Genomic DNA, 24519 nt, shown 5'->3' on the forward strand with positions numbered 1-24519 from the left:
AGCCACATGTGCTGATCCTGTTCAGTTTGGGGCTTTCTGGTCCAGCTGCTTGGGGTGGAAAGCACCAGAATCACACTTGCCACTGTCTGGATCTTGTCTGAATTTTAGGATGATGGCTACCTGCACATCAGAAAGCAATTTGTAAAGCAGACAAAAAAATTGCCATGATTTTATAGCTGGAGAAACTGAGGCAGAGAAACCAGAAGCGATTTGTCCTCTGACAACCAGCTGTACAACGACAGACCCAGGTAGGACCCAGTTTTCCAAGTCCTGGTTCTGTTAAACACCAGAGTGTGGCTGTCAATGACTGTAAGCAATGGGGACAGACAGACTGACCAAAAGAGAGATGCTGTAAAGTAGGGAGGCTGAGAGGACTTAGAGTCTTTTACCCCAATCTCCTGCCTAACACATTCTCAAGACCTTTTTCCAGCAGTTTTTGCATCCTCTCGTCTCTGCGTGTCAGTGACTTTGTCTAGCTTTTAAGACCCCAAGTGATGAAGAAAAGCACTTTGTCTCAGCACAAATTACCCTCACTTCTGAAATCTATGCTGTATCTCTAGATGGACCTTTCCTTTTCTCCACATGGTGCTCATGATGTTTTTATATGTCGGGCAGCTAGAGAGAGCACAGATGCAAAGCCCAGACCTCTCCTCCCTGATGTGCATTACCAGCTTGTGCCAGGGATCTTAAGGAACGACCTGTTTATAGACCAGTTTCCTAAATGTACAAAACTTACAGGTACAGGAGTTAACCTGTTTTTTTCAGTGCCCACCAACGATTATTTGAATCCACTTCATCCCTGTTTGCCATAGAGGAAGAGCACTAAAGGTATCAGATAGCCTTAAGTTTTGGGTGCACATCTGGCCAGGTGTATGAAGGACAGCCTTTGTAGAGAAGCCTGGGAGATGAATTCAGCCCGTATTGGACATCAGAGAATCCACAGGAATGCTCAGAACTGTAGGGAATGGGGTGAGGATTCAGCTGGCAGACTGTAGTATCCAAGTTATCTACATGTGGTATCTAAACTCCCTTTACAAGGCGTGGAGATCTGGTCCCCACTGCTGCTTCCAGGTCTGTTTGGCCAAACGAATCCAAGCCCAGTGTGGGCACTGACTTCACCTCTGCAGACAGCGGTGGGAGCTTGGACACCCAGCGCCTGTGGGAACAACTACAGACCATGTCTGAACTGAAAGCCACATCTCTGCCCCGTGGCACTTCAGTGGCCAGGTGGGCATGCTTACCTGTCTGTGACCAGGGGCTTCACGGGTTGAGTTGAAGAAACAGAGACCAGCTCTCCATCCTCATCACCTTCATCCTCACTTGAGTTCTGAAGCAGCTCAGACTCCTCCTCATCACCATCCCCTCCCTCTTTCTTCCTCCGTAGGATGGGTTTGGCCATGCCATCGATCTGGTTCCCGTAGTTACCTCAAGGAAAAAAATGTGAAATAAAGTCACAGGGTTGTAACTCCAGTCAGGCTCAATCTCTTGGCTTCAATTCAGGCTGGGGAGAAGTTTGCTCTGCAGGAACCATGGGGGACAGTGGAGTTTAACTCTCCGAAACCATGCCCAGGAACCGTAAATTAGTGATGGGCGTCTGTCCCCTGCTCATGTCCCCTCTCGAGCCAGTAGGAATACACACCCTCCCTTGGGTGGTCAGCCTCAGGAGACACAAAGCCAGGATGAGAGAGGGAGCAGCTCCACTGGCCGCAGCACAGCACGCGCACAATACATCATTTGGGGCTCCGTATGGCTTGTGCCAGTAGAGTAGCCATCACCTTCTCCCTAAACTGAGGGCCCTGCATGCTCTAGCATGTGTCGGAATGGAAAATGGGGAAGAAACCCGGCTTTCAGCCTTGGATACTGCATTCCCCACCAGGCATGCTTCAAAACCACCCTCCACAAAAAAGAACCAACCTATTGTGACTTCGAAGTTGATGGGTTTGTCACCAATCTTCCTGTCGATCATGGTAGCTTCCAGGAAGGCTCCAAAGAGAAAGAACTCCTCCATCTTCCCAGTGCAGTTCTGCAGGAGAGATCACGGGGATCCGTGCTGAGGTCAGTCAGAGGGACACCTAGGAGGGCAGGTCCCCTTGGACTGAGGGGTGCGTCACCTGGCACCTCTGAGCACCCTCATGGGCTTTTTGAAGGTGAGATGTCACTGCTCCGGCTTTCAACGGGACCATGAGGGTTTTCACTACCCCAGCCTGAGCCATCTCTAGGCTCATTGCAGAGAGAGTTTAATTAAAGATTTTAGCCTAACTTTTAAATGTGTTGAGATCAGTCATCCCTTGCACGTGAGGGACTGTCTAAGGGACATTCAGGAGTACGAGCCTGAGTTCACTCACAAATTGAATTAATCAAACCACACCGAACCATCTGCCTGGATGCTCTTTCAGAACTGGAATGGCTTTATTTCCAGGTGCCTTCATTTCCCCTGGAGGTGAATTAAGGCCACTTTACTTCTGAAGGAGAGCTTTCACACAGAGGGTGCGCTGCCGTCAGACTTCTCCATTTCTACTTCATACTGTTGGCTCATATGGATTAGCATGTGTAGGCATCCCCAGGTAGGACAAGCCTGGATGTGTCTGTTTACGCAGAGCACAGGCAGCAGCCTTGCGGGCTCTACATCTCAGGACTAAAGCTGTGGGGCTTCTCTTGTCAGGAAACAGCCATTCAATTCCTCTGACCAGTTCCACCCTGCCAGAATTGGTTGGGAAATAGATTAGATTCTTGGCTTCTGTCTGAAATCCATCTTCGGGATAGGAGCGAGACAGCTGGCATTAGGAGATGGCTCTTTGTCCTTGTCTAACTCCCAACTGGAGAAACATCTCAAAAGTTTAGGATTCTCCCTCACTCAGGTATTCCTTCTGTCCAGCACTCCTAAGAGGTGAGCATTTGAACGATCATAAAGTATAAAATCCTTGCAAGATTTGCATTCATTCTGGATCCCCCAGGATCCAGAACATTTAGGACAACACTAAATGGAATCCTCAGTTCGTGAGACCAAAGGTAATTAACCAAGAGGCCTGAGACCCATGACTCACCACTGCCAGCTGTAGGATTAAGGGTGACTTACGTCAGCAATCGACGTGGCCTGCTCGACTTGCACCTCGGTGGAGCTGTTGATCTCTGGGTTGCTGGTGTCCAAGATCTCCACGGCGAGGCTCATCAAAAGCCTGGCCCGGAAGGAGACGCCTTCACCCAGCCCCTCGTTCAACTCTTGGTGCTCGTCCATCAGGGTGTAGTTCCGAGTGGAGCCGTACATGTTCACCCACGCGGGGCCAAAGGTGGGCAGGAAGCCTGCAGCAGATCGGGCACGCACGTGAGGAAGGGGATGTGCGAGGAGGAGGAGGGCACGTCTTTGCCTCGGGACACAAACTCAGTTGTGGATTGGCCTCGCTCCTGGTCTGCGTACGATGACGCAGGCTTGAATATGCATGTGTGTGGGCATGGAAATGCCCAGTGGATGGTTGCAATCGTGCGAGTTACCCAATGTGAGAGTCAAGAAAAAAGAACCCCCCCATTAGTCCCCTTTCTAGAGCCATCTTTGGTTTCACATTGGTCCTGCCTACATATGCTGGTGTGTTCGTGTGTGTGTGAACAGGGAAACCTGTCAGATATTCGTCCATTTATGGCAATGAATTTTTTGTTCTTGGGTGTGTTTTCTTTCAAGTGGTAGACTGGAGGCTTGTGATGAGACTTGGTTTTCAAAGAGTGCACATCCAGCGATCTCAGAAGACCACTGCAGTGAATCAAAGTCTCTCCAGTTGTGCACCAAGAAACAGCTATCTCCAGGGGTGGGGAAGGATCCTAGGCTATTTTGCTGACTCTGCCAAAGGGAAGTCTCTTTATCATGAAGAAGGTAGCTCAGTCTGCCCCCCACCTTAGCTTTACCTTTGTCTCCTTCGTTAGAGATCTTCCGCAAATCAATGAAATGGGTACCGATGGCCACATCATTGACTTTGTCTGAGTCTCGGATCTGGATCTTTATCCGCTTGCACAATGGGGGGAACATTTCTGTGAAGACTATTTGCTCATTCCAGAGAGGCTCATAGCTGCTTTTTTGTATGGATGTCTTCCCCTGCCGAGTGAGAGGAGATAGACGCTTGGTAACAGTTTGAGCTCCCAAGCCATCCCTCGCAACCTGAACTGCTCCCTTGCTAATGACCGCTGAAATATGCATTCTGCCTTCTGACTCTCCTGTCCCAAGTAACAAGCTCCTTTCCTCAACTGGAGAGTCCTGCAAACCCATCATAGTCTGCACAAGAGAGGGGAAACATAGCAAACAAGGTGGTTTAGCCATGCACCTCAGCATCTACATGCCAGGACAACTGAGATCATCTCTGGCCACCTGCACAACGGCTGGTCCTGCTCACGTTACCTTTCAGGGTTACCCTGATGCCGCACGCAGCTTGCTCACCTTCTGCCCTGCAAAGACCACCTGCACATAGGGGTCTACCAAGTCCTTGTTCTCCCCAATGAAAGCCTTCTTCACATTGGCCATGATGCTGGTGTTCATACGGGGCAGTCCCTCCGCTCGATAGATCTTGATGTAGAAACGAGCCCACTGCCTCTCCGGAGGGACCCCGTCTGGGAGGAGGAGGTTCCTACAACATCAACGGATAGGGTTGGAAACAGCTGCTGGGGCTAGCAGGTTTGTCAGGAGAGGTTTACCAAAGAGGGAAAAGCTGCCACGCTTTCTGAGCACTGGCTCTGTGGAGGTAGAAAGATGACCATTTCTGCAGCCGTACATTTTAGTGCTGTTCTGTTTCTGCCCATCGTCCTGTTTTGGGGTGGGGAGTGGTGGTTTTGTAAGCAAAATCTTAGAGGACTCCCTTAAGGTGCCCCTGGGACAAAGTGCATTCCACTAAAGGGATATAATTATTATTGTCAGTGGAATCTAGGGGACGAATAAACTCAGCCTCATTTAGACATCTAAAGCAAGCCAGATGAATGGGATATTAGAAGAGCCTTTTTTCTTTATCAGGTCACAAGGGGAGCTCCACCAGATTGGTTTTCTTGGCATATTTGGCCTTCCTCTTCTGGGGGAAGAAATGAGAGCCATGGGGGATGCTGTGAACAAAACAATTTCTAGAGGAATTGCTGGAGTTGTCCATGAAAAAGTGGGATAATATCACCACTGCAGCACGGAACACTGACCCAAAATAGTTCAGGTGGTGCCTTGAGCCAACTAGTCCCCAGCAAGTCAAGAAAGCTGCACTGGTATTTTACTACTAGTCTGTGTTTCTGACTATGTGATGAGAGGCTGAGAGGTGGACTTGAAAGCCTGTGGTTGCATGTGGAGATATTTAATCAGCCTGAAACGTTTTGAGGCTGGAACTAAGTTTTAAGCTCTCCTGATTTTTCTTCCATGGCCTTTTAGATGCTCTGGGGAGTCAGAGAGCCCTGCCCACCCATGCAGCCTGGGGAACCTGATCCAGACCCTGGCAGTGAGTGATGAAACCTCATCCCATCCCATCCAAGGGCCGATAGGAGCATTATGTAAACAGTGGGGACATGAGGTTGGTTGACATCAGGCCAGCATTGGTATAGAGAGGTCAACGACTAGCAGATGGTCTGACCCGACAGCAAGGACTGGTCTGTACTTGATATGACCTGGATTTGCACCAGTAATATCTGCCATATGTTGTCTCTCTGAAAAGCAACTTATTGGTCCCTCTGGTTTCATTGCACAGGGTAGGTACGTGTACTAGAGGGGCTGTCAGCCTGATGTGATAGGGATGCTGTCCTCATTGTACGATCCAAGGTAAAGAGACGTGAAAAGTCATTCCCAAGAAAGTCTGTGTGACGCTGGCTCTGCAGATCCTTACCCTTCAATATCGTCCTCTTCTGTCTCGTTGGCTTTGTGGGGTGTCTTGATGTTGTCCCCTTTCCCTACCACAGCGATGTCACACTTCAGGTAACCTTTCAGCCCAGCGGTGAGATCCTCAGGGTCAGAAAGGATGGCCCATTTGTGGTAGAACTGGTGCTCTGGAAGCCAGGGGATAAGACAGTCATTTATCAGAATGAGACAGAGCAATTGCGGCAAGGACTGGAAATGTAAGAGACATCTTCAGGTGTGAGGAATTCAGATGGAAACCCCTGAAAAATTCATTAGGAAGATGTGTCTCATGTTGAAGACTGAGAAGCAATGGGATAAACTGTCTGAAGGGGAGTGGAGTCTCCATCACTGGAAGTCACCATCCCTGGAGGTATTTAAAGGACGTGTAGATATGGCGCTTAAGGACATGGTTTAGTGGTGGACGTGGTAGTGTTAGGCTAACGGTTGGACTCGATGACCTTAAGGATCTTTAGCAACTTAAATGATTCTACAATCCTAAGTCTTCAAGGTCTCAGGTGCCTTTTGGATGGTGTTAGAAAGACTTCACCCTTCTGTGGAGCAGGGAATCAGACTAGATGCTCCCTTAAGGTCCCCCTTATCATCTGCTGACCACCCCTCAAGTGCAGACTCTGGAGGCTTCATTTACATCTTAGCTCTCAGGCTTATTTATAGAGGCAGAATGCTGCAATAGGTGTGACATAGGAGCAAGGAAAATAAAAAAAAACAAAACGCAGTGATTTTGGAGGTATCTTTTCTGAAGGGGTGTTGTGTGTTCAGCTCTGGCATGCTGCAAGCACCGGGCCCTCAAATGGCCATGGCTGTTGTGTTTATCATCAGTGAGCAACACAACAGCAGTTCTAATCAACGTCTCTCTCTTTTCCATTGCACAGCAGATATCTTCCCTTCTTGGTTTAAATGCCAGCCACAGAGGGCAAGATCCAGCCCATGACCTTCATCTATCTGGAAGGCTGATATCTTGCCTAAGCAAGTTGCCTTGGGCTTCCTTCTTCAGCAGGTCGGTGGATAGAGACCAGCGCACCCAGAAGGCATCTCGGCCTCTGGCTGTAACACCTTATTTCAGGATGGGATATACAACCTTCTCTGGAGGTAGAGTGTTCTTTCCTGACCACAGAGGGTAGCCCAGGTGACTTGCTTATGTCTAGGATACTAACATTAAGTTAGATAAGCATCACCCAAGGAAACTAGCACCTGCCCGGCTACCTTGCAAGGACATTTATTCAGCGGTGCAGGTAGGCACATAGGACTAGTTGCAAACAATGTTTACATACCAGGTTGGGTATAAACAGTTCCAACGTCCATCTTGAAGGAGCCTACCAACGTCCCACTGCGCAAGAGGTTTTTTGAGTGGATCACCTGGAAATTGAAGGGGGAAAACAGGTCAGACTGTTTTTCCATGTCCTGGGAACCATAAGGCTCTTTTCAGAGGCGTTCAGTGTCAGACAGAAAAGGAGCTATGTGTTTTCCTTGGTCTGTATAAGGACACTAAGAGGCACGGTGCGGTTGGCAGCTCTCGCTTAGCGGTATTGCAAGCAAGTGTATACTTGGATTGAATACAAAAAAATGCAAAGAAATTAATCTTTGAAACAAGATGCAGTTTTCCAGCCACTATGGGAACAACCACTGGGACGTTTACCTGAAGGAAGGGTCTTTAGGATGCTCCAAATCTGTGGTCTAATTCCCTTTGTGTGAGAAATTGTACAGCTGGTCTGTGCATGGGATAGATATGGATACTCCTAATTAGCGTGCTTTGGTCAGTGAATCTCCAAATCTTGTTCGTCACCCTCCCCCATGGCTGTGGGGAGGGCTGCAGTGTCTGCTTTGCTCTCAGCATCTGCAGTCCTGAATTTCCACAATACCTCTGCCAGCCTCGTGCCCCAGGAAATCCTCTGGCAGGCTTGGGAAGGTCTTGCTTCTCCCCAAGCCTAAACACATCCCAAGACAGCTTTAGTTCTACCTGGCTCTGAAATACCAGAGATCAGCCAGAGAGAGAGATAGTGAATACAGGAGTGGAGCTGTGTGGACACAGCAATGAAGGTCAGCAACAGACAGAGGGACTGGGGGTCTGCAAAAGAGGTTAGGCTTGTAGGACCAAACATCTCAGCTCCTGTTGGGGGGGGGGGTCTCACATCAAGGACCTTAAATCTATCCCCAGTGCATATACAAAATGGGCTGGTTTCTTCCAAAGCCCCACGCAAAGGACAACGCAACCATGCTCACTTACAGACAACTTGATGATCTTGTCGAACATGACATCTGGGGGGACGTGGAAATCAAAGACGAAGTACTGAAAAGGAAAGAGCAGTCGTGAAGGTAGGAGAGCTGGGGTGGGCTCCTTTTGGATTGAGAGTATTACGGTGCATGCTCCAGCTGGAGCAGCTGACTGCCTGGAGGAGCATCCTGCAGTACATGTCACAGCAGGGATGCACCTGTGTAAGCCCCAATGCTTCTAACCTCTGCAGTCTGGGGAATTAGTAGGAAGCACTAACTTCTTAGAAAAAAGAATAATTCAGCACAGATCAAGTGAGAGCACTTTTTACCATTTTTGCAAAATATCAGAGGGCAAAGGCTTCATTTCTCCTTCTGTGTGGTTTGAGATTTCATCTTATTCCAACAAGAGGTGACAGAAGGAAAAAAGAAAAACCCCAAGTGACAAGAAATTACATTTAATTGACTAACGGCAACATAGACCCCGAGGAGCAGGTAGCTGTGAGCATCACTGGCAGACAGACCCACCTCATTGTAGTAAGGGCAATTGGTCGATTCCTTCATGGATGTGTATTTCTTTTCGTCTCCAACCTCCACGCAGACCACGGGGTCCATGTTAAGCCCAACAAGCTGCCGGGCCTCGATGATGGTGATGCTGACCTGGGGAGAGGGATTTGTGCACCTTCACCTCCTGAGAGCAGCATCAGATGCTGCCCGCTGCCTTAATCCCCATCTCCCCATCTCCTGTTTTTGAGAGATGCCTCTCATCCATCCCTGCCTCCCATCCCCTCTGCTGCCACAGACTGAGGCAGTGTCTTGAGGTTTCCCAGGGATGGAGCCTGGATGATCAAGTCCTTTCCTCTTAATTCTCAGATATTCCACAAAAGCCGGTTGTCAAAGGAAAGCAGACATACAGAGGTCAGCAAGGCATGTACCTTGTTCATAAACCAGCCTAGCACGGCAAATCCTGTTATACTCCAGAAATTAGCCATTCCCCATGAACACCAACCTTGTGATCCTCGTGTTTGCAGTGGCCAAATAACTGGACTTTGTGTTCCTTCTGCCTCTTGGTTGTAATTTGTTTTGCACCTTCCCCCTCCTCTTCATGTTCTTTATGTCCCCCCCCTCCTGAACCAAGCACATTCATTCCCTGTAAGCCTCACAATTTGGTCTGCAGTGGATGCTGCAAATGTTATGTAATAAATCTCTAACAACAATCATTATTTGCATTGTTCCAATATATATTGCTGTGCTGAGAGGTGAGGACATAAAACTAAATCGCTGCTGAATCAGCGGGACTTGGCAAAAATGAGAAGACAAGCCAATTTATGAATCACGCTGGCACCAACTAGTAAAAGAAAAGGGAGCAGCATGGATCATCTGAGCCTTGGGAAACTAAATGTGTAGTTCTAATTCTAGATAAAGTGGCAGGAATGGAGCATCACTGAACAGGACAACAGCAGCCATGTACCAGCCTATCCGAGAAAATCCAGTGAGCAACCTACTGCCAGCCAGGGCTCACCAATCTTGAATCCTAAACAGCATACTGAAAGCTCTTGGGGAGTGTCCTGGTTTCAGCTGGGATAGAGTTAATTTTCCTTCTAGTAGCCGGTATGGTGTTATTTCTTGGATTCAGTATGAGAGTAATGTGGATAACACACTGATGTTTTCAGTTGTTGCTAAGTAGTGTTTAGACTAAGGCAAGGATTTTTCAGCTTCTCATGCCCAGCCAGCAAGAAGGCTGGAGGGGCACAAGGAGTTGGGAGGGGACACAGCCAGGACAGCTGACCCAAACTGGCCAAAGGGGTATTCCATACTGTGTGAACTCATGCCCAGTATATAAACTGGGGGGGTTGGCCTGGGGGGCAGATTGCTGCTCGGGAACTAACTGGGCATCGGTTGGTGAGTGGTAAGTGATTGCATTGTGCATCACTTCTTCTGTATATTGCAAACCTTTTATTATTATTGCCATTTTATTATTGTTATTATTATCATTATTAGTTTCTACCTTTCTGTTCTATTAAACTGTTCTTACCTCAACCCGTGAGTTTTACTTTTTTTCCCGATTCTCTCCCCCATCCCACTGGGTGGGGGGGAGTGAGTGAGTGGCTGCCTGGTGCTTAGTTGCTGGCTGGGGTTAAACCATGACAGGGAGTAAGAGAAATGTATTGGAGCTAGCTTGTTTCAATCACAGATTAATTTGGGCTTTCTGGGCTTCACACGATGGAGAGCAAAACCAATTAATTACTTAATCTCGAGCTTATTGCTCGAACATTTAAATGCCAGCTCTTGGCAAGTCATGCTTTGTGAGTGCAGTGCATTGAAACCCAGCATGAACTTGTGCCCTGCAAAACGCTCCCCTCATCCCTGGAGTTGTGATCCCCGTGAGCTGAGGTTGGGGGCACAACATTGTCACCTACCTGGTAATCCATTGGCCTCCCAGCACTCGGCTCCATTTTGATGTCAGGCTTGGACCTTGGGAGGGGCAGAAGAAACTCTCAGTCAAACCACAGATGGACTTGCAAGCTGTGACACAGCATTTGCAGGGTCACCCCTCAAAGCTCCTGCCCTCTTTGAGTCTGAGGAATAAAAACCCCTGAGAACACACGGTTGTGGGGTGTCTGCCAGCGTGCCCTCACCTCCTGGTTTGCACAAGCTCACATCTGGACCTCACCTCTTGTTCGAGACATTGGTGGTGACAGCTGTGACGGAGGCCAAGGAGATGGTGTCCGGCTCCAGTCTGCCTCCCTGTCTCATGGCTTTTCGGTCCAGGTCTTCTGCCTCCAAAACAGCGGGTTCATCTGCATAAAGGAGACAAAAGAATGTCTCTTATTGTTTCCACTCGGTGAATAATTAAAGGCGAAGAGAAAGGTAACCAATATGTCCTATCAACCTCACCTGATAATACAAAGAACAATGGTCACCAGGTCAGGTCACAATCAACCTGGTCTAAAAAGGGATTAAAAAAGAGGTATTGCCTCCTGTGACACATTATTCTGCCTGGGCAGCATGCCCATACATGGCTTTGTGCAGGCAGAAATCCAAAAATGACAAACACACCAGACCTCAAGGGGTGAAAGAGCATTTGAGCACGTGTTGCCGCTCTAACTACCAAAAGAGCAGTTGCAAAGACAACCAAATGTCTAGCTTTGGGGTAGAGAGGTCTGAAAAAAACAGGAGAAAAGGGTCATTTCCCAAGAAGAAAAATTTCTGCAGGGAGAGTCAAGACCCCAGATTCTACTGGCACTGAGACACAGCTGTGTAGTCCACTGGTCTGCGTTTCTATTGGAAGAAGCTGCTGAGATACTCCTTTCCTGTGCACAATCTGTGTGCATGTCATGCCTGCTCCTCCTGCCTTTGCTCTGGTTGATAAATGACCACAAAGCAGCAATGATTTTTTTCTGTTGGGACAGAAACATCAGTATAGTTGTTGGGTCACTGGTTTGCTTTGGTGGCATGGCTGTATGAATCCACTCATACAGCACAGACACTGCTCCTGGGAAACAGGTTCCCTGTCTCCTTACTAACCTAGGCAAGCTTGTAGCTTGCTCCAGGAGATTGGCATGCTCCAGGAGAGCAGAAATCAGGTTTTTCACCATAGTCTGGATTGGTTTTGTGAGATAAGATGGGCTTCAGATGAAGCGAGGGAGATCTAGGCTGGGTGTTAGGAAAAGGTCTCCATCAGGGTGGAGAGAGACGCACTGCTGCAGGCTGGGTGGGGAAAGGGGGTCCTCAACTCAGCTGGGAGTTTTTGAGGTCGAGTCAGAGCCACGCCAGCCGCGAAGGACTTAAGCGGGTTCGATGCTGCCACGTGCAGGTGGGCAGACAGACTCGCATCCTCCCAGCTTGGTTTTCGGTGATTCAGTGGGTCTGTTCGACCTGAGCAGGACCAGCAGTCTATGGGAGGAAAGCAGACCACGGCACAAGAGGGCTGCTGGCTTGGCCAACAGGCAGAGGGTGCGACACATCCACCCCGTCCCATCACCAGCTGGCCAGACCAAGGGTAGGAATCACAACTGAGCCGGCACGGAGGCTGAGAGAGGAGGGTGGTGTAAAGAGAGCAGAGCCCTGGTGAGGTGTGTGAAAGCCTGGGGAAGGTGGAAGAAGGAGCTCCACAGCTGCGCAGCACTGACCACACCATGCAATGCAGCAGCTGCGTTGCAGCCATTCCCTGACCACGGGTAAATCCCCCTCTGTGACGGCACTCTACTACCTGACTGTGCACCCTGTTCCTGCCTTTGCATCCCAGGTGTTTTCCCCATGGTCTTGCGTGAAGCTTTAAGCACGAGATGAACACTCAGGCACTGGGGAGAGAGGGAGGCCACCCAGGTTTCAATGCCGTGCCTTCCCACAGGCTGCAAATGCTTCCACCTACACTGGTGTCCCAAGCCAAATTCCCTTTTTCCTACCCTCAAACCTGGCTGAAAAACAGCGGAGATTTGCCCAGAGACGTTATCTAAAGCAATGCTTTGTCCTTGCTCACAAACATGCGTTCCCTCATTTCTTTGCTGTTGAAACTCAGTCCTTTGCTCTGAATGGAAACAACAACAAATTTCCGATCGCTGACCCTCTTGTGCGTTTCCAGAAAGGCGTCCGATTTCAACGCCGCTGCGGTGCCGAGCCCGGGGGGACCGGCAGCCCTGCAGCAGCTGAGCCCTTCCTCTCGTGGTGCTGCTGCTGCATCGCACACCTGGCAAGGGCTAAATCCTGCTTTGCGTTATCATGTTTGCAGATCGTCCCCTCAATATAATCCAGAAACTGCCTGGGTGATTCCCAGGGGTTGTCACAGGTGGGATGTCACAAGGTGGGTGATACCTGGCCAAGCCTTCAGCCGGAGACTCTCTCCATCAGTTCCTACTTCCCATTTCCCTGTGGACACCCTCTCTCCAGCTCTCCTCCCAAGCACCCAGTGCTCCCTCTCTAATCCCTGAGTTACTGACTGGCTGTGCCCGACGTGAGCCACTTTGGGGACAGACGTTTTAGTAGGGCCTGTAGCGATAAGACAAGGGGTAATGGTTTTAAACTGAAAGGGGGCAGATTCAGACTAGATGTAAGGAAGAAATTGTTTACGCTGAGGGTGGTGAGACACTGGCCCAGGTTGCCCAGAGAGGTGGTCAATGCCCCATCCCTGGAACCATTTGAGGTCAGGTTGGACGGGGCTCCGAGCAACCTGGACTAGTGGAAGGCGTCCCTGCTCATGGCAGGGGGATGACCTTGAAAGGTGTCTTCCCACCCAAACCATCCTGTGATTCTGTAATTCCATGGGGTCTCTCAGGTGCTTTCCTGGGATGTGGAGGATAGCCAAAAAGTGGCACTGGAGCAGGGAACAACCTCTTCCCAGGAGCAACGTACCTTGTTTCCGATGGTCATCCTTTGGAGGGCGCGTCTTGCCAAGCTTCATGGCTGAAAAAACTCCTTTCCCGGCTCTGGAAGAAGAGATGGAGAAATAAAAAACCCCATCAATTACTGTATTTTTCATGCTGTTTCTGGGACTTGGGAGTGGGAACAGGAGGAGTCTTTCACAGCTCGAAAGCAAGAGAGGAAATATCAGCTGAAAGACTAAGCAGGGGCTGCTGCAAACATGCCACAGGGCAGAGTCAAGACTGCAGCTAAATGCACTGCCGTTGAGTCTTGGGTCTCCTTTTTTTTGCCTCAGGGAATGCCCTGACTTGGAATAAACCACAAAGCTGGAGCACAGTGTTAGCAGCCAACAAACTTCCCTGAGACCCGTGCCTCCTGTCTCTGCTGCTGGCCCCAGCTGCGCACAGACTTCTCATCTCTCCCAACCCGTTTGTGCAATTGCTCCCCAGTTACCTAAAACCATTTATTAAAAATGAAAACAGCCAACCACTTCCCCCAGCACCTTGCTGTGAAAAATCAATAACCTCTTTGGCTAGATCAGCAGCAAACCTATGCAGATCCTAAAGTTTTTCAGCAGCCCATTGCAGCAACATGATTTTTCCCCTTCCAGCATGGTAAACACCAGTACCAGGTCAGTCTTAGCTCCCTGTCTGAATCTAGGCTGGGGTCAAATTCACTGAGGACAGTTTGGGCTGGATTGTCTGACAAAATAATGGTTTGCAAATGGCTTGTCAGTTGCTCTCTAAAAATAGCCATCATTTCAAGACAACTTTAAGAAGTAGAACTTCTAGCTCCGAATGCTTCAGTGGGGCTAGGACCGTTACTCCAGCTCAGAAATCAGCCCATGCAACCACAAGTGCATTGACAGTCTGGACTCCTACATTACTTGGCATTTGTTACATACACGTACAGCAAATATACACAAATACAGCATTCAGTAAACGATAGGATTTCTGCACTGCAACCTGGATTGCTCTCAAATGCAGATCTAGCAAATGGGCAGGTATTGTTAAAGACCATAAAAGCCTTGCAGATATTTTCAGGAGACTGTTCCCTGTATTTGGAGGTAAATCTGTGCTGCTGTTGCAAAGAAGTGGGATGTTCCGAGTTACCCCAGTGAAAGTTACAGAGTCTGGACGTGATGTGGATTTTTAGCCTGAAGATTCAGCTGAAAACCTCAGTAGGAAAGAACCTCCATAGTACCTGTAAAACTGAAACCAGCAAGAAGTACAAGTCAGACCATGCGATAACCCTGTTCTGATATTAAAGAGCAAAGAGTTGGAGAGAGATTTGAAGGCAATGGCCTGTGACTGTCCCAAAAGCAGAAGGTGGTAAAGCTGAAGGGGAGTTTTTTTGCTTGTAAAATTCCCATTCCCTGAAAGTGTTGCTCTTTGCAGAAGCCTTGCAGCTTGGATGGATGTGTTCTTGGGCCAGCTTGGAAGCAAGGGGGGACCTCACCTCCAGCCTTGACCTCACCTCCAAGCTGGCTGCCAGGGCAGGGGAGCCAGGCCTCAGCACCAGCCCTGGATACAGCAGGATTGGGATGCGCTGCCCACGAGCCAGGCAACAGCACGGAAACTGTGGGATGCCCCAGTCTCAGCTTTGATCACATCTGGCTGGGGCCAAAGGATGAAGCTGCACCTTTTTTTTTTTTTTGCAAAACAAAGAAGTCCTGGCATTGCAGCCAGCCTGATGCATTTGTTGCATTAAATAACAACTGGAAGTTTGCAGGCTGCTGACAGAACCGGAGCAAATGAGAAGAAAATTAAGGAGAATAGGAGGATAATGTATTCACCAAGTAAGGGGGAATTCAATCGGGGCAGAAGGCCAGCATAAGATACAGGAACTATTTATAGCTGAGGTTTAATTGGGACTAAAGCAATGCTTGGGCCTCAAGGCAGTCTCTGATAGCTGTGATTAATTCACAGGATCCTCAGTGAAAGGGCAGTTTCTCAACAGATAGGAGGAAAGATGAGGGCTAGCTTTCTGTATCTGTAATCCTGCCAGGGAACACCTGCCTTGAGGTGCTACGGGGGAAGTAACACTTTCAAGCTATTTGCAAACTCATTTTTTTTACGAACAAATGCTGTGATAAGAGCTCAGGCTGTGAAGCTCTGCTCCAAGACCACTCTCCATCACTGAGTTTCCTTCCAGCAGCTGTGGGAAATCCAGCAGACACACAGCCCCTCCATAAGACAACATACCTCCAGGGTCAGTTACGTTACATTCGCTTCTTTCCGATTAATTTCTTAAAAATGGAGGGTGGAAAAAAATCCCACCAGCCCCAGAGCTGGCATGCAGGCAATTTTCTCACTGATGGTTAGTGATAAAATCACTGTATCTGTCCTGGGAATTTCTGAGGTCTCTTGGGAAATAAAACAAAGCAGAAGAGCAGCTGGTGATGGAACCAGTAGGACTCTGCAGGGAAGACACTGGCAGTGCTGGTCCTCTACCAGGACCCAAAATAACAAAGTTCTTGCGTGGGCACTGAGGATGCATTGGGTCCTGGTTAGCACAGCATCCGATGCCCCTATCAGTAAAACGATCAAGCTGGTTTTGGGCCATGTGGAACAAGACTGGGATTAAGCCCCTGGGCCAAGCAGCGTGCACTGAGACCCGTCCCAGCAGCACCAGCCCAACCCAGCTCCTTCCAGAGGGATGCACGTGGGAGCCGGTGTCAACCCCATCCCCTCCCGGAGCGATGACCCCTCGCTGCCAGGTGAGCCTCAGTAAATGTGCTGGGGACATCGGCTGCAGGAGCCTCTCGTGTGTCCCCAAAGGTAGTTTTACTGCAGAAGAGGCCCCAGAAATGGGAAATGGCCTCTGGCACATCCACAAAACGAGCCTCAGCTCTAGCTGGTTCAGAGAGCCAAGTCCAGAGGGCACAAGGTCCCTCGCTGGCATAAAACTTCAGGTGCTGTCCCCACGCCTGCATCCTGGCCACAACTCCCTGTTGCTCTTCACAGCCCACAACATCTGGTACTGCCTCCTTCCTTCACCACTGCCCTTACCGGTATTATTGCAGTGGACTGGAGTCCCAGGGAGGCAAATATCTAGGAAACAACAGAGTTTGAACATCACTGAGAAAAGAAAAAAAAAAAAAGAAAAAAAAGGAAGAAAAAAGAAAATAAAAGAAAAAAAGAAAGTGGATTTTGGCAGCATACTTGATACGTGCTGAGGAGAAGGGAAGAAGCAGGTGAAGGATGAGGAAGGAGCCATCCCAGATGCTTTGGAGGCAGATGCCCAGCGGCTCACCCTTGTTCCCCAGCCCCTTCCCAAGCCCCATCTGTCACCTTTTCCAAGCCAAGTGAGCACTGACACGTCCCATACACCCCCCTCCTTCCCATCCCGTGGGAGTACTACCTTCACCCGCTGGCTGTCCAGGACTTGGCTTCCCCCAGGAGGAAGGAGATGCTGGAAGAGCTCAGCCGAGACAGGATAGTGCCCAGCGGCACATCTAGGGTGGAGCGGCCATCCCAGTGCCAAGGGCAGAGCCGTGCCCCACGTGCCGGTTGGGACGGAGCGGGGATGGGGACCCCGGCCAAGCCTCCTCTCTGGGCACAGCAGGGTCTTTGCAGCATTAAACAGGGGTCGTGCCAACCCCTCCACTGGTCCTGCCAGGCATCCGAGGGTACGGATGGGAAGCCGGCACTGGCAGAGAGCTGACACCGTCCCCACATGAATATTACATGAGGACCCGCGAACCTGAGATGCCGACACAGTCTGCGTGGTGGCACCAAGAGCCCCCCCGCCCTTTGCCAAAGCCTGGGTTTAGCCTGGTTTCCTAAAGAACTGAGATGCTGGAGAGGATGCTGCTGCCCACCTGCCTGCTCCTCTCCAAAGCAGTGCAAGCTGCTGGCCTGTTGCAACCCAATTTGGCAGCAGGGTCAAGACTGGGTTCCTGCAAGCTTGGGGGTGGAGGACCAAACACCTTGACTCTGTTCCCAAGCAGGGACAAGCCTCCAGACAAGCTTGAACCTGTATTAGACACCAGAGTCTCCACCCAGCCTCCCACAGCATTGTCCCTTTGGATTTTCTTGTGTCTAATACAGGATTGAGCAGATGAATTCTCTTCAGTTGATGGCAAAGCACACATCCTCTGTTTGGTTTGCTGCTCCCAGAAGCACTTGGCTTTGTCCTTTAGGGTTTTGCCCGTGTGGGTCTCCAGGAGGGGAGCACGGAGGAACAGACAGATTTTGAGACAAGGTCAGAGAGGTGGAAGCAGGCTTTCTCCTGGCCAGCTTCTAGTTAAAGATACGGTTGCAGGTTACTGGTTAATTATTCATGGCTAAAAAGGACATTTTAATCATTGCCTTTTACTGGGGAGCTGGGAGCAGGGAACACGGTTTCCAAGGCTCAGTTCTTTGCAGGAATTATGCCCGTCAGGCAGGTGCTGCCTCCATCACCCCTGTGCTAAGGAGACTTCCAGTTCTCCTGCCTGTACTGGGGACAGACCCCACTGCCAGCCCCACAGGGTCATCCTGCACACACCGCCCTTGAGCCCAGGGAAGACCCTGACCCTCAGACCCAGTCTGCCTCTCCCCCTTCCCCACACAGCCAAACTGGGGAGGGGAGCCAGCAAAGGCCAGGCTGCCTGGTGCAGGGCGATCTCTTCCCATCTTTTCTTGAGTCTGCCCTCTCCCTGCTGACTGCTTGAAGGCATTTCTCTCCTTTCCCCACCTCATCTCTGCCTCCTTGCTTTACACCATTAATCAGAAGAGTCCATCAGTAAGATACTGCCCTAAACTGGTCCTTCAGCTGCAGTGCAATAAACACGAGCCAGAAGGGACCTCACTGATTGGGAATTGCCCTGCGGTGACTGCAGGGATCGTCCCCTGGACAGCAGGAGATTAGCCTGTGCTCACAGGAGACTGGAGCTTAAATTTCAGCAGATCTGCTAAGCCAGAGAGCTGGAGGATGCTGCTGTTGGGAGAGAGCTCAGACACAGCCCGGTCTGGTATCAATGCAAGCAGCTGCAGATAAAAGAAAGGCAGGAGCTGAAGAAACTTGTCTACATGGATGATGTGGCAGCCTGACCTGTGGGCACAGGAGCTGTAAAGCTGGTGCTAAGTCCCATTTGCCTGCACCCAGACCCTCTCCTGCCCTGAGCCCTGGCCAGGCTGTCCATGCCCAAACTGGGAAACTCACCCCCCAGCCAGGACCCATTCAAACCTGATGGGAGCCAGGCTTCTCTCGAGACCTCACAGTTCCTTTCCAGTGCTGCCAGAGACTGCTCCAAGCCTGTCTTTTACATTTGGCTTTTGCTGTAGATAAATATTCCCTGCAGACTCTGAAGCCTGAGGCCACACATCCAAGAGACCCAAGCTCCTCCAGGGCTGACAGGCTCGGTTTTAGAGAAAGGGAGAGCACACCATGTACGGGATCAGCCACGACATAAGCTAGGAAAGCTGGAAACAAGGAGGAGAAGGAGCAGGGAGAGCGAACCTACTTGTGCTCCTTCGTCTTCTCTTTGCCTTTGCTGGAGCCGGTGGCCACGCATCAAGGGAACAAAAGGCAAACAAGCTTCAGTGCACTTCAAGTGCTTCAAATCAGACCATAAAATCAGAAGAGGCTGCTCTTCCCTTGTAGCTTCCCTGCTCCTCACAAGTGCTCCAAGTGCCCCATCCCCAGGCTGCAGTCATGGGCAACCTTCCTCGGCAGGGTTGACCCCAAACACCCCTGTCCTGCCCACATCTGTAATTTAGGTGGATAACATCTCTGCATGACCCTTTGCTAGGCTAGAGGGGCTCAGGGGAACCGCAACTCCCTACTCCAGGAGCTGGAGGTGATGGGCATTAACTGGATGTGTGTATGGGGCCAGTAAAGCAGCTACAGCTGTCTGTGCATGCACACTTATGAGTGGGTGCGTGCACAGACTGGGGATGCTGCCGGGGCAGGAGACAAGGCTTCTTCTCCTTTTTGGTAGAGGGGAGCGGTCTTCCTTACCTCCCACAAAGGTGTATTCATATCCTCCCTCCCGAGAGGACTCAGCTGGAGGAGATGGGCTGGATCTGGGGGTCCTCATCCCTGTCCAGACTGCCACTGCGTCCTCCTGCCCTGATACCGTGCAGGAAGCGCCGACTCCTCACCTCCCTGGTTCGCTTTGCAGACCCCTGCTCTGCCTCTGCTTTCTGGCTTTTCAAACCTGTTTTCCTTCTCTCACGGCTCCCGCATTTCTCTCTTTGTGTCCTGCCCCACCCCAGTCACTCTTTCTTCCCTGGCTAATCTCCCCCATTGTGCGCCAACAAAGCAGGGAGGAGAAAGCAATTAACCAGCTCTAGAAAGTAATTAGGAGGGTTGTTTTTTAATTACAGCCTGTTACTCTGCTTCACCCTATGGCCGTGTCTGTGCTGAGGACGTGGGGCAGGAGGATGGCTTCAGAGCATGAAGCTCCAGCTCCCTGTGCACTTAGCTGCTGGAAAACCACATAGGAAAAAAAAAAAAAAAAGTTTGATGTGTTGCTGGATGGGTTTTTAGAGAGGCGAAGTCCAGAAGACGAGCTCCAGCACAAGACAGGGGGCAGGACCCAGTGGTGGGTGGGAGTCTGGGAAGAGCAGGGTCCTCCTGTTCAGCCCAGCATGGGCAGGGATCAGCTTAGAGTCTGGGCTGGAAAACGGCCAAGGAAATCCATCCAGAAGCTGCTTCTGAAACAAGCAGTCCTGCTCTCTCCCTGCACAGACACTTGCTCTGAGAGCAAACCAGCAGAAATTATTCCCTTGCCAGCTGAGCTTGCCACGGGAGCAAGCAAACACCAATGCCAGCACCTCAGCTGGTTCGCCTGCATTGTAAAAGCTGCCCTAGTGCCCTTGCCCAGTGCGGGGAGAGGATTTAAATCACTCCATGCTTTTTCCTGCAGCTCGTGGATGTGGTCTGAGCTCCCTGCAAAGCCATGGTTCATCACCACCTCACCCCACAGTGTGGCTGGTTCATCTGGGTCTGAACACACAAGCCCTTTGAATCGCTGCAGGGATGAGCATCTGCATCCCCCCGAGCGACTCACTGGTGCAAGACCCTTCCCTGCCACAGCAGGGCTGGGAAACTCTCCCTCCCCACCAGTGCCCCTCCGAAATGCCCTGGGAGTGCCAGACTGTCTGGTCTTCCCCCGTGCTGGGATGGGGAGCAATATTTTCAGGTGGGTGGGACTGGGCAGTGCTTGAGCCTGCATCCTTCCCCTGTTCATTTCACTGGTGTACATGTGGTCTGGATGAGGGATGCAGGAACACAGCAGTGGTTGCCCTCTTGCTCTGAGGGTCTGCCTCCTCGTGCAACTCTCTGCTCTCCTGGCTCCCCTATGCAGCAACGCATGGTGCTTCTGGTCCTGGGCACTTGGATCATCAGTGCCTGGGTGAACAAGCTGATTGCACTACATGAGAGATCCAGAGATTCTTCTCCAAGGGCCTGGTGGAGCAGCTAACACCAGATTACTCTTTCTCCCTCCCCTCCTTTACCCCTTGCCCCTTCCACTCCAACCCTCACTGCAAAAGGTGCCTCTCTGACTCCAGACAGCCACAGTCTGGGCTCTGGGTGCCTGAAAAGGGCACAGATTTCCCATTACTGGCACCACCAGAGAATTCCCATTTTATGCCTTCAAGAGACTTGGTCTTAAGCGTTCTCACTAGCACAGAACAACTTGTGGTCCTGCCCTGCAGCCGTTTCAGGGGGATGCAGTGACACTGCTGCGAAGGGCTAGGGGCTGGAGCTGGAAAGTGAGCATGGGCACAAGCAGGGACAGGGGAGTCAGGGTACCTGAATGGTAACACGAGATGTCTTTTCTCTTTCCCTTTAGCCTTAGCTCTGCAATCACAAAGAGCAATTCATTCAGACGCGATTCATCCTGCTGCAGTGGCAAAGACCCTTGCCCACCTTCTCCCCTCAAAACCCCCACCAGCAACATGCACCAAGCAATCAACCAAACCCAATTCGCAAGCATGCCAGAGGGAGACCTTGCTGCATCAGGACTTCCTAACCCACTGGCATCCAGGGAACTGGGTACAGAGAGAGTGACAGTACTGGTGGTGCTGGAATGAGGAGGGAGGAGAGAGATTGCATGAACAAGATAGAACAACTGACAGAAAAAGAGTGTGGATGGATAAATCATATGGCACTGGGCTGGCTGGTGCTATGCATAGATGGATGGACAGATAGCATCACAGTAGGATGGATGGATGGAATGGCACTGGCATGAATGGACAGATAGACAGACCTGTACTGGGATGGATGGATGGATAGATGGATGGTGAGAATTGCAGTGATGGATGGAAAGAAATGCAGTAAGATGGATGGACGCATAGGACTGTATTGAGATGGATTGATGGACAGGTGGACAGATTGGTGGATGGTGAGAACTGCATTGGGATGAATGGGTAATGGGTGGGTGGATAGCTAGGCAGACAGACAAATATTATCCTTGAAGGTCCTTTGGAAGGCCGCTGACTAGAAGGAACATGTCCTTGCTGGGCATAGAAGATAATAGACTGAACACAAAGAAGCCCTGCTCTTCGGGGAGGAGGAGATGGGGTGAATACAAGAAAACCCTGCCCCGCATTAAGAAGAGGGCAGGAAGCAGTTAGGACCTTTCCCTGGGTCCAAATGCCATGCAGGGATTGGTACGCCAACACGCATGTCACATACATGCACACAGCATGCCCAAAGGGCCTGAGTGAAGCAGGGATACCATGACCAGTACCTGGGATCTTCAGGGTCTTCGCTGTTTGGAAGAGACACAGCCAGGAGGATGAACATGAGGAAGAAACAAACCCACCCAAACAGACATACCCTCCCACAGTCCCTGGGAGCCGGCCAGGCCAGGGGAAGGGGCTAACGGCTGCCACCACCCCCTGGGAGGATCGTCCTGGGCTGATGCCGAGAAGGTTCGTTCAGGGCAATGCACACCGGTGGGCAAGGTCTCACTCTGGCCTCGGCCAGCACTGCGTGGTGAGGTACTGAGGAGCCGCTGTCCCACAGCTCTTTGCAGAACCACCCAGGTCCTGCTTGCCAGTGGCAGGACAGCACTCTTCTGCAGGTTTCTTCTGCATCTTCTGCACCTCCCCCAAATACTGAGCAGCAGCAAGGAAGAACAGACTTAGAGGGATGTGTTGGGGCTGGGATCATTGCCCTGGACTCACCCATGCCAGATAAATTTACTTATACGGATGTAATCTTATTGATGGCGTCTTTGGGAGTCCACTAGCCCTACAGATGGGGTGACCATCATCATATTATGTGGGATACGGCTGTAGAGGGACCACAGGACCCTCCTCTCTTTTGCAATGTGTCATGGAGGAGGTTTGCAGGTGTGGCTGGGTCCCACAGAAAGCTCCAGGAGCACAGGGCTCGTGTGCTGCTATACAGCTCTTCCTCCCTTGCAGGCTTCAGCTCCAGCTCCAGAACACCCACGTGTGCTGTCCTGCACTTGCAGAGAAGAAGTGCTGTGATGCTGATGCATGAAGCATTGGCTTCACCCAGGTCTGGACCACATACCCTGCTCTCCTGGCTTAAGATTCGGGAATTAATTTGAATTAAGGAAGATTTGGAGCTTAAACCACATTGGCCTGTATCCCAAATCCTGGGCGTATTTACGCCTGGGCAGTCACATATTTGTGGGATGTGGGGTGACTGGGATGGGCTGAGATGAGAGCAACCCCCCCACAAAAGCCAAGATCCCACCAGTCATGACATATTGGTACCTTGCTACTGACTTGTATCCATCGTTATACTTAATCCTGAGTGAGGCACCAAAGAGAAAGAGAGAAAAAAAAAAAGAATACCAGTGTCAGGCTTCTTGAAGCAGCCCACCAGCAGCAAGGGAAACGTTGACAAGGGACATCCCTTCCAAGGAGGGGTGGTGGTGTGTCCAAGCCACAGTTCCCTGCCACAGGGTGCTCCAGGACAGCTGACGGATGGTAACTTCAGCTGTGTGCACCCAGCCCAGGGTGCTCCGCTCACACTGTCCCCAGGAAAAACCTGGCTGGTGACAGGATCTGCACTTCTGGCACAAGGCACAAGAGCCGTCACCACCCTGGCACAGCCAGCATCATCCATTGCTCCTGCTCGGTCTGGAAGATCTCCTACACTGGAACAGTTTGGGGTCGATCTAGATCACAGGTGCTAACAGCTTCCAGGAAATATCTCAAGCTGCTGGAGGCTCTGCCTTGGGACTCACAGCAGCACCCAGGCCAGTGCTTTGAACACCTTTTCCTAGCCCTTTTCCTGCTTTTCACGGTCCTCAGGATGCATTTTTTTCTAGCAATTTAATGGTACGTCAGAGGGGTTGCAAAAAGGATGGGGGAAACTTGACAGGGACTGATAGACTTTGGGAGATCATTTCACTTTTTTTTGCTCAGGATGAAAAGGACTCCAGACTTGCCTGGTTATGCTGATGGAGGCACTGGTCTGGTGTGTGACACCCCTAAGATGTGTGTCCAAATGCCACACTTGAGTTAGCAATTTTGGACCCTCCTTATCTACTTGGACATGGAGGTTATGAACTGTCCACACTGGTCTTCCACGAGAACTGAGGATGGAGGGACATACATCCGAAGGCTGAGTCAGATTCTATGTGGGTAAACATCCCTTGGGAGATTCCTCTTTCCTTTGACTATAGGCACAACCTAGGAAGACTGGGATCATAGCGAGAACCTTGCTGAGCTTCCTAGGACCATGCAGGATGGTGCTGGAATGCACCTCACAGCACTATGTAATTTCTACCTCCCTATAGCCACAGCAGCTCTGGAAAGCCACCGTGAGCAGCAATAGCACCAAGCAAACGTGTTTGCACCATTGAGCAGCACAGGCTGACCAGCGAGGTGCCCAGGCCTGACAGAAGCAGGGAGTCTTGCCTCTCCCAGACTCCTGTCATGGGTATTTTCATCACCAAGTTCAACTCCAGTGCTTGGCAATGACCCCAGCTTTGGAGCAAATGACCCACGGGGATAATTAGTGGCAGGCAGAGGATTGAACCCAGTCAGACATGTCTTGGATCCACTGGTACACACAAGAAAAGACAGCATCAATAATTCACCATGACCAGATTGCTTTCGGCTGCAGAGCTCTGTCCTGCCCATGAATATTTCAAGGTCAACAGCTATCAG

The 24519-nt window shown here is 50.6% G+C and overlaps 1 protein-coding gene across 27 annotated transcripts in view; it reads right to left on the reverse strand.

The window, feature by feature from the left end:
• Positions 1 to 24519, reverse strand: part of OTOF (otoferlin) — a 108691-nt gene that overhangs the window by 29747 nt on the left and 54425 nt on the right. For 13 of the 27 annotated variants that reach the window (XM_052809657.1, XM_052809655.1, XM_052809658.1 and 10 more), the window contains 16 exons: positions 23116 to 23151; positions 22116 to 22136; positions 21176 to 21223; positions 18879 to 18908; positions 13421 to 13494; positions 10743 to 10869; positions 10489 to 10543; positions 8597 to 8728; positions 8085 to 8147; positions 7132 to 7216; positions 5832 to 5991; positions 4421 to 4607; positions 3895 to 4081; positions 3077 to 3300; positions 1915 to 2023; positions 1242 to 1425 (listed from right to left, as the gene is read on the reverse strand). In XM_052809657.1, the coding sequence (XP_052665617.1) occupies positions 1242 to 1425; positions 1915 to 2023; positions 3077 to 3300; positions 3895 to 4081; positions 4421 to 4607; positions 5832 to 5991; positions 7132 to 7216; positions 8085 to 8147; positions 8597 to 8728; positions 10489 to 10543; positions 10743 to 10869; positions 13421 to 13494; positions 18879 to 18908; positions 21176 to 21223; positions 22116 to 22136; positions 23116 to 23151 (1722 nt within the window). Of the gene's footprint in view, positions 1 to 1241; positions 1426 to 1914; positions 2024 to 3076; positions 3301 to 3894; positions 4082 to 4420; positions 4608 to 5831; positions 5992 to 7131; positions 7217 to 8084; positions 8148 to 8596; positions 8729 to 10488; positions 10544 to 10742; positions 10870 to 13420; positions 13495 to 16792; positions 17052 to 18878; positions 18909 to 21175; positions 21224 to 22115; positions 22137 to 23115; positions 23152 to 24519 lie in introns of those variants that run through there. The other 14 variants (XM_052809665.1, XM_052809664.1, XM_052809671.1 and 11 more) reach the window with 5 other exon arrangements.

The sequence above is a fragment of the Harpia harpyja genome, chromosome 15 (assembly GCF_026419915.1).
Source record: "Harpia harpyja isolate bHarHar1 chromosome 15, bHarHar1 primary haplotype, whole genome shotgun sequence".
NCBI classification, from domain to species: domain Eukaryota; kingdom Metazoa; phylum Chordata; class Aves; order Accipitriformes; family Accipitridae; genus Harpia; species Harpia harpyja.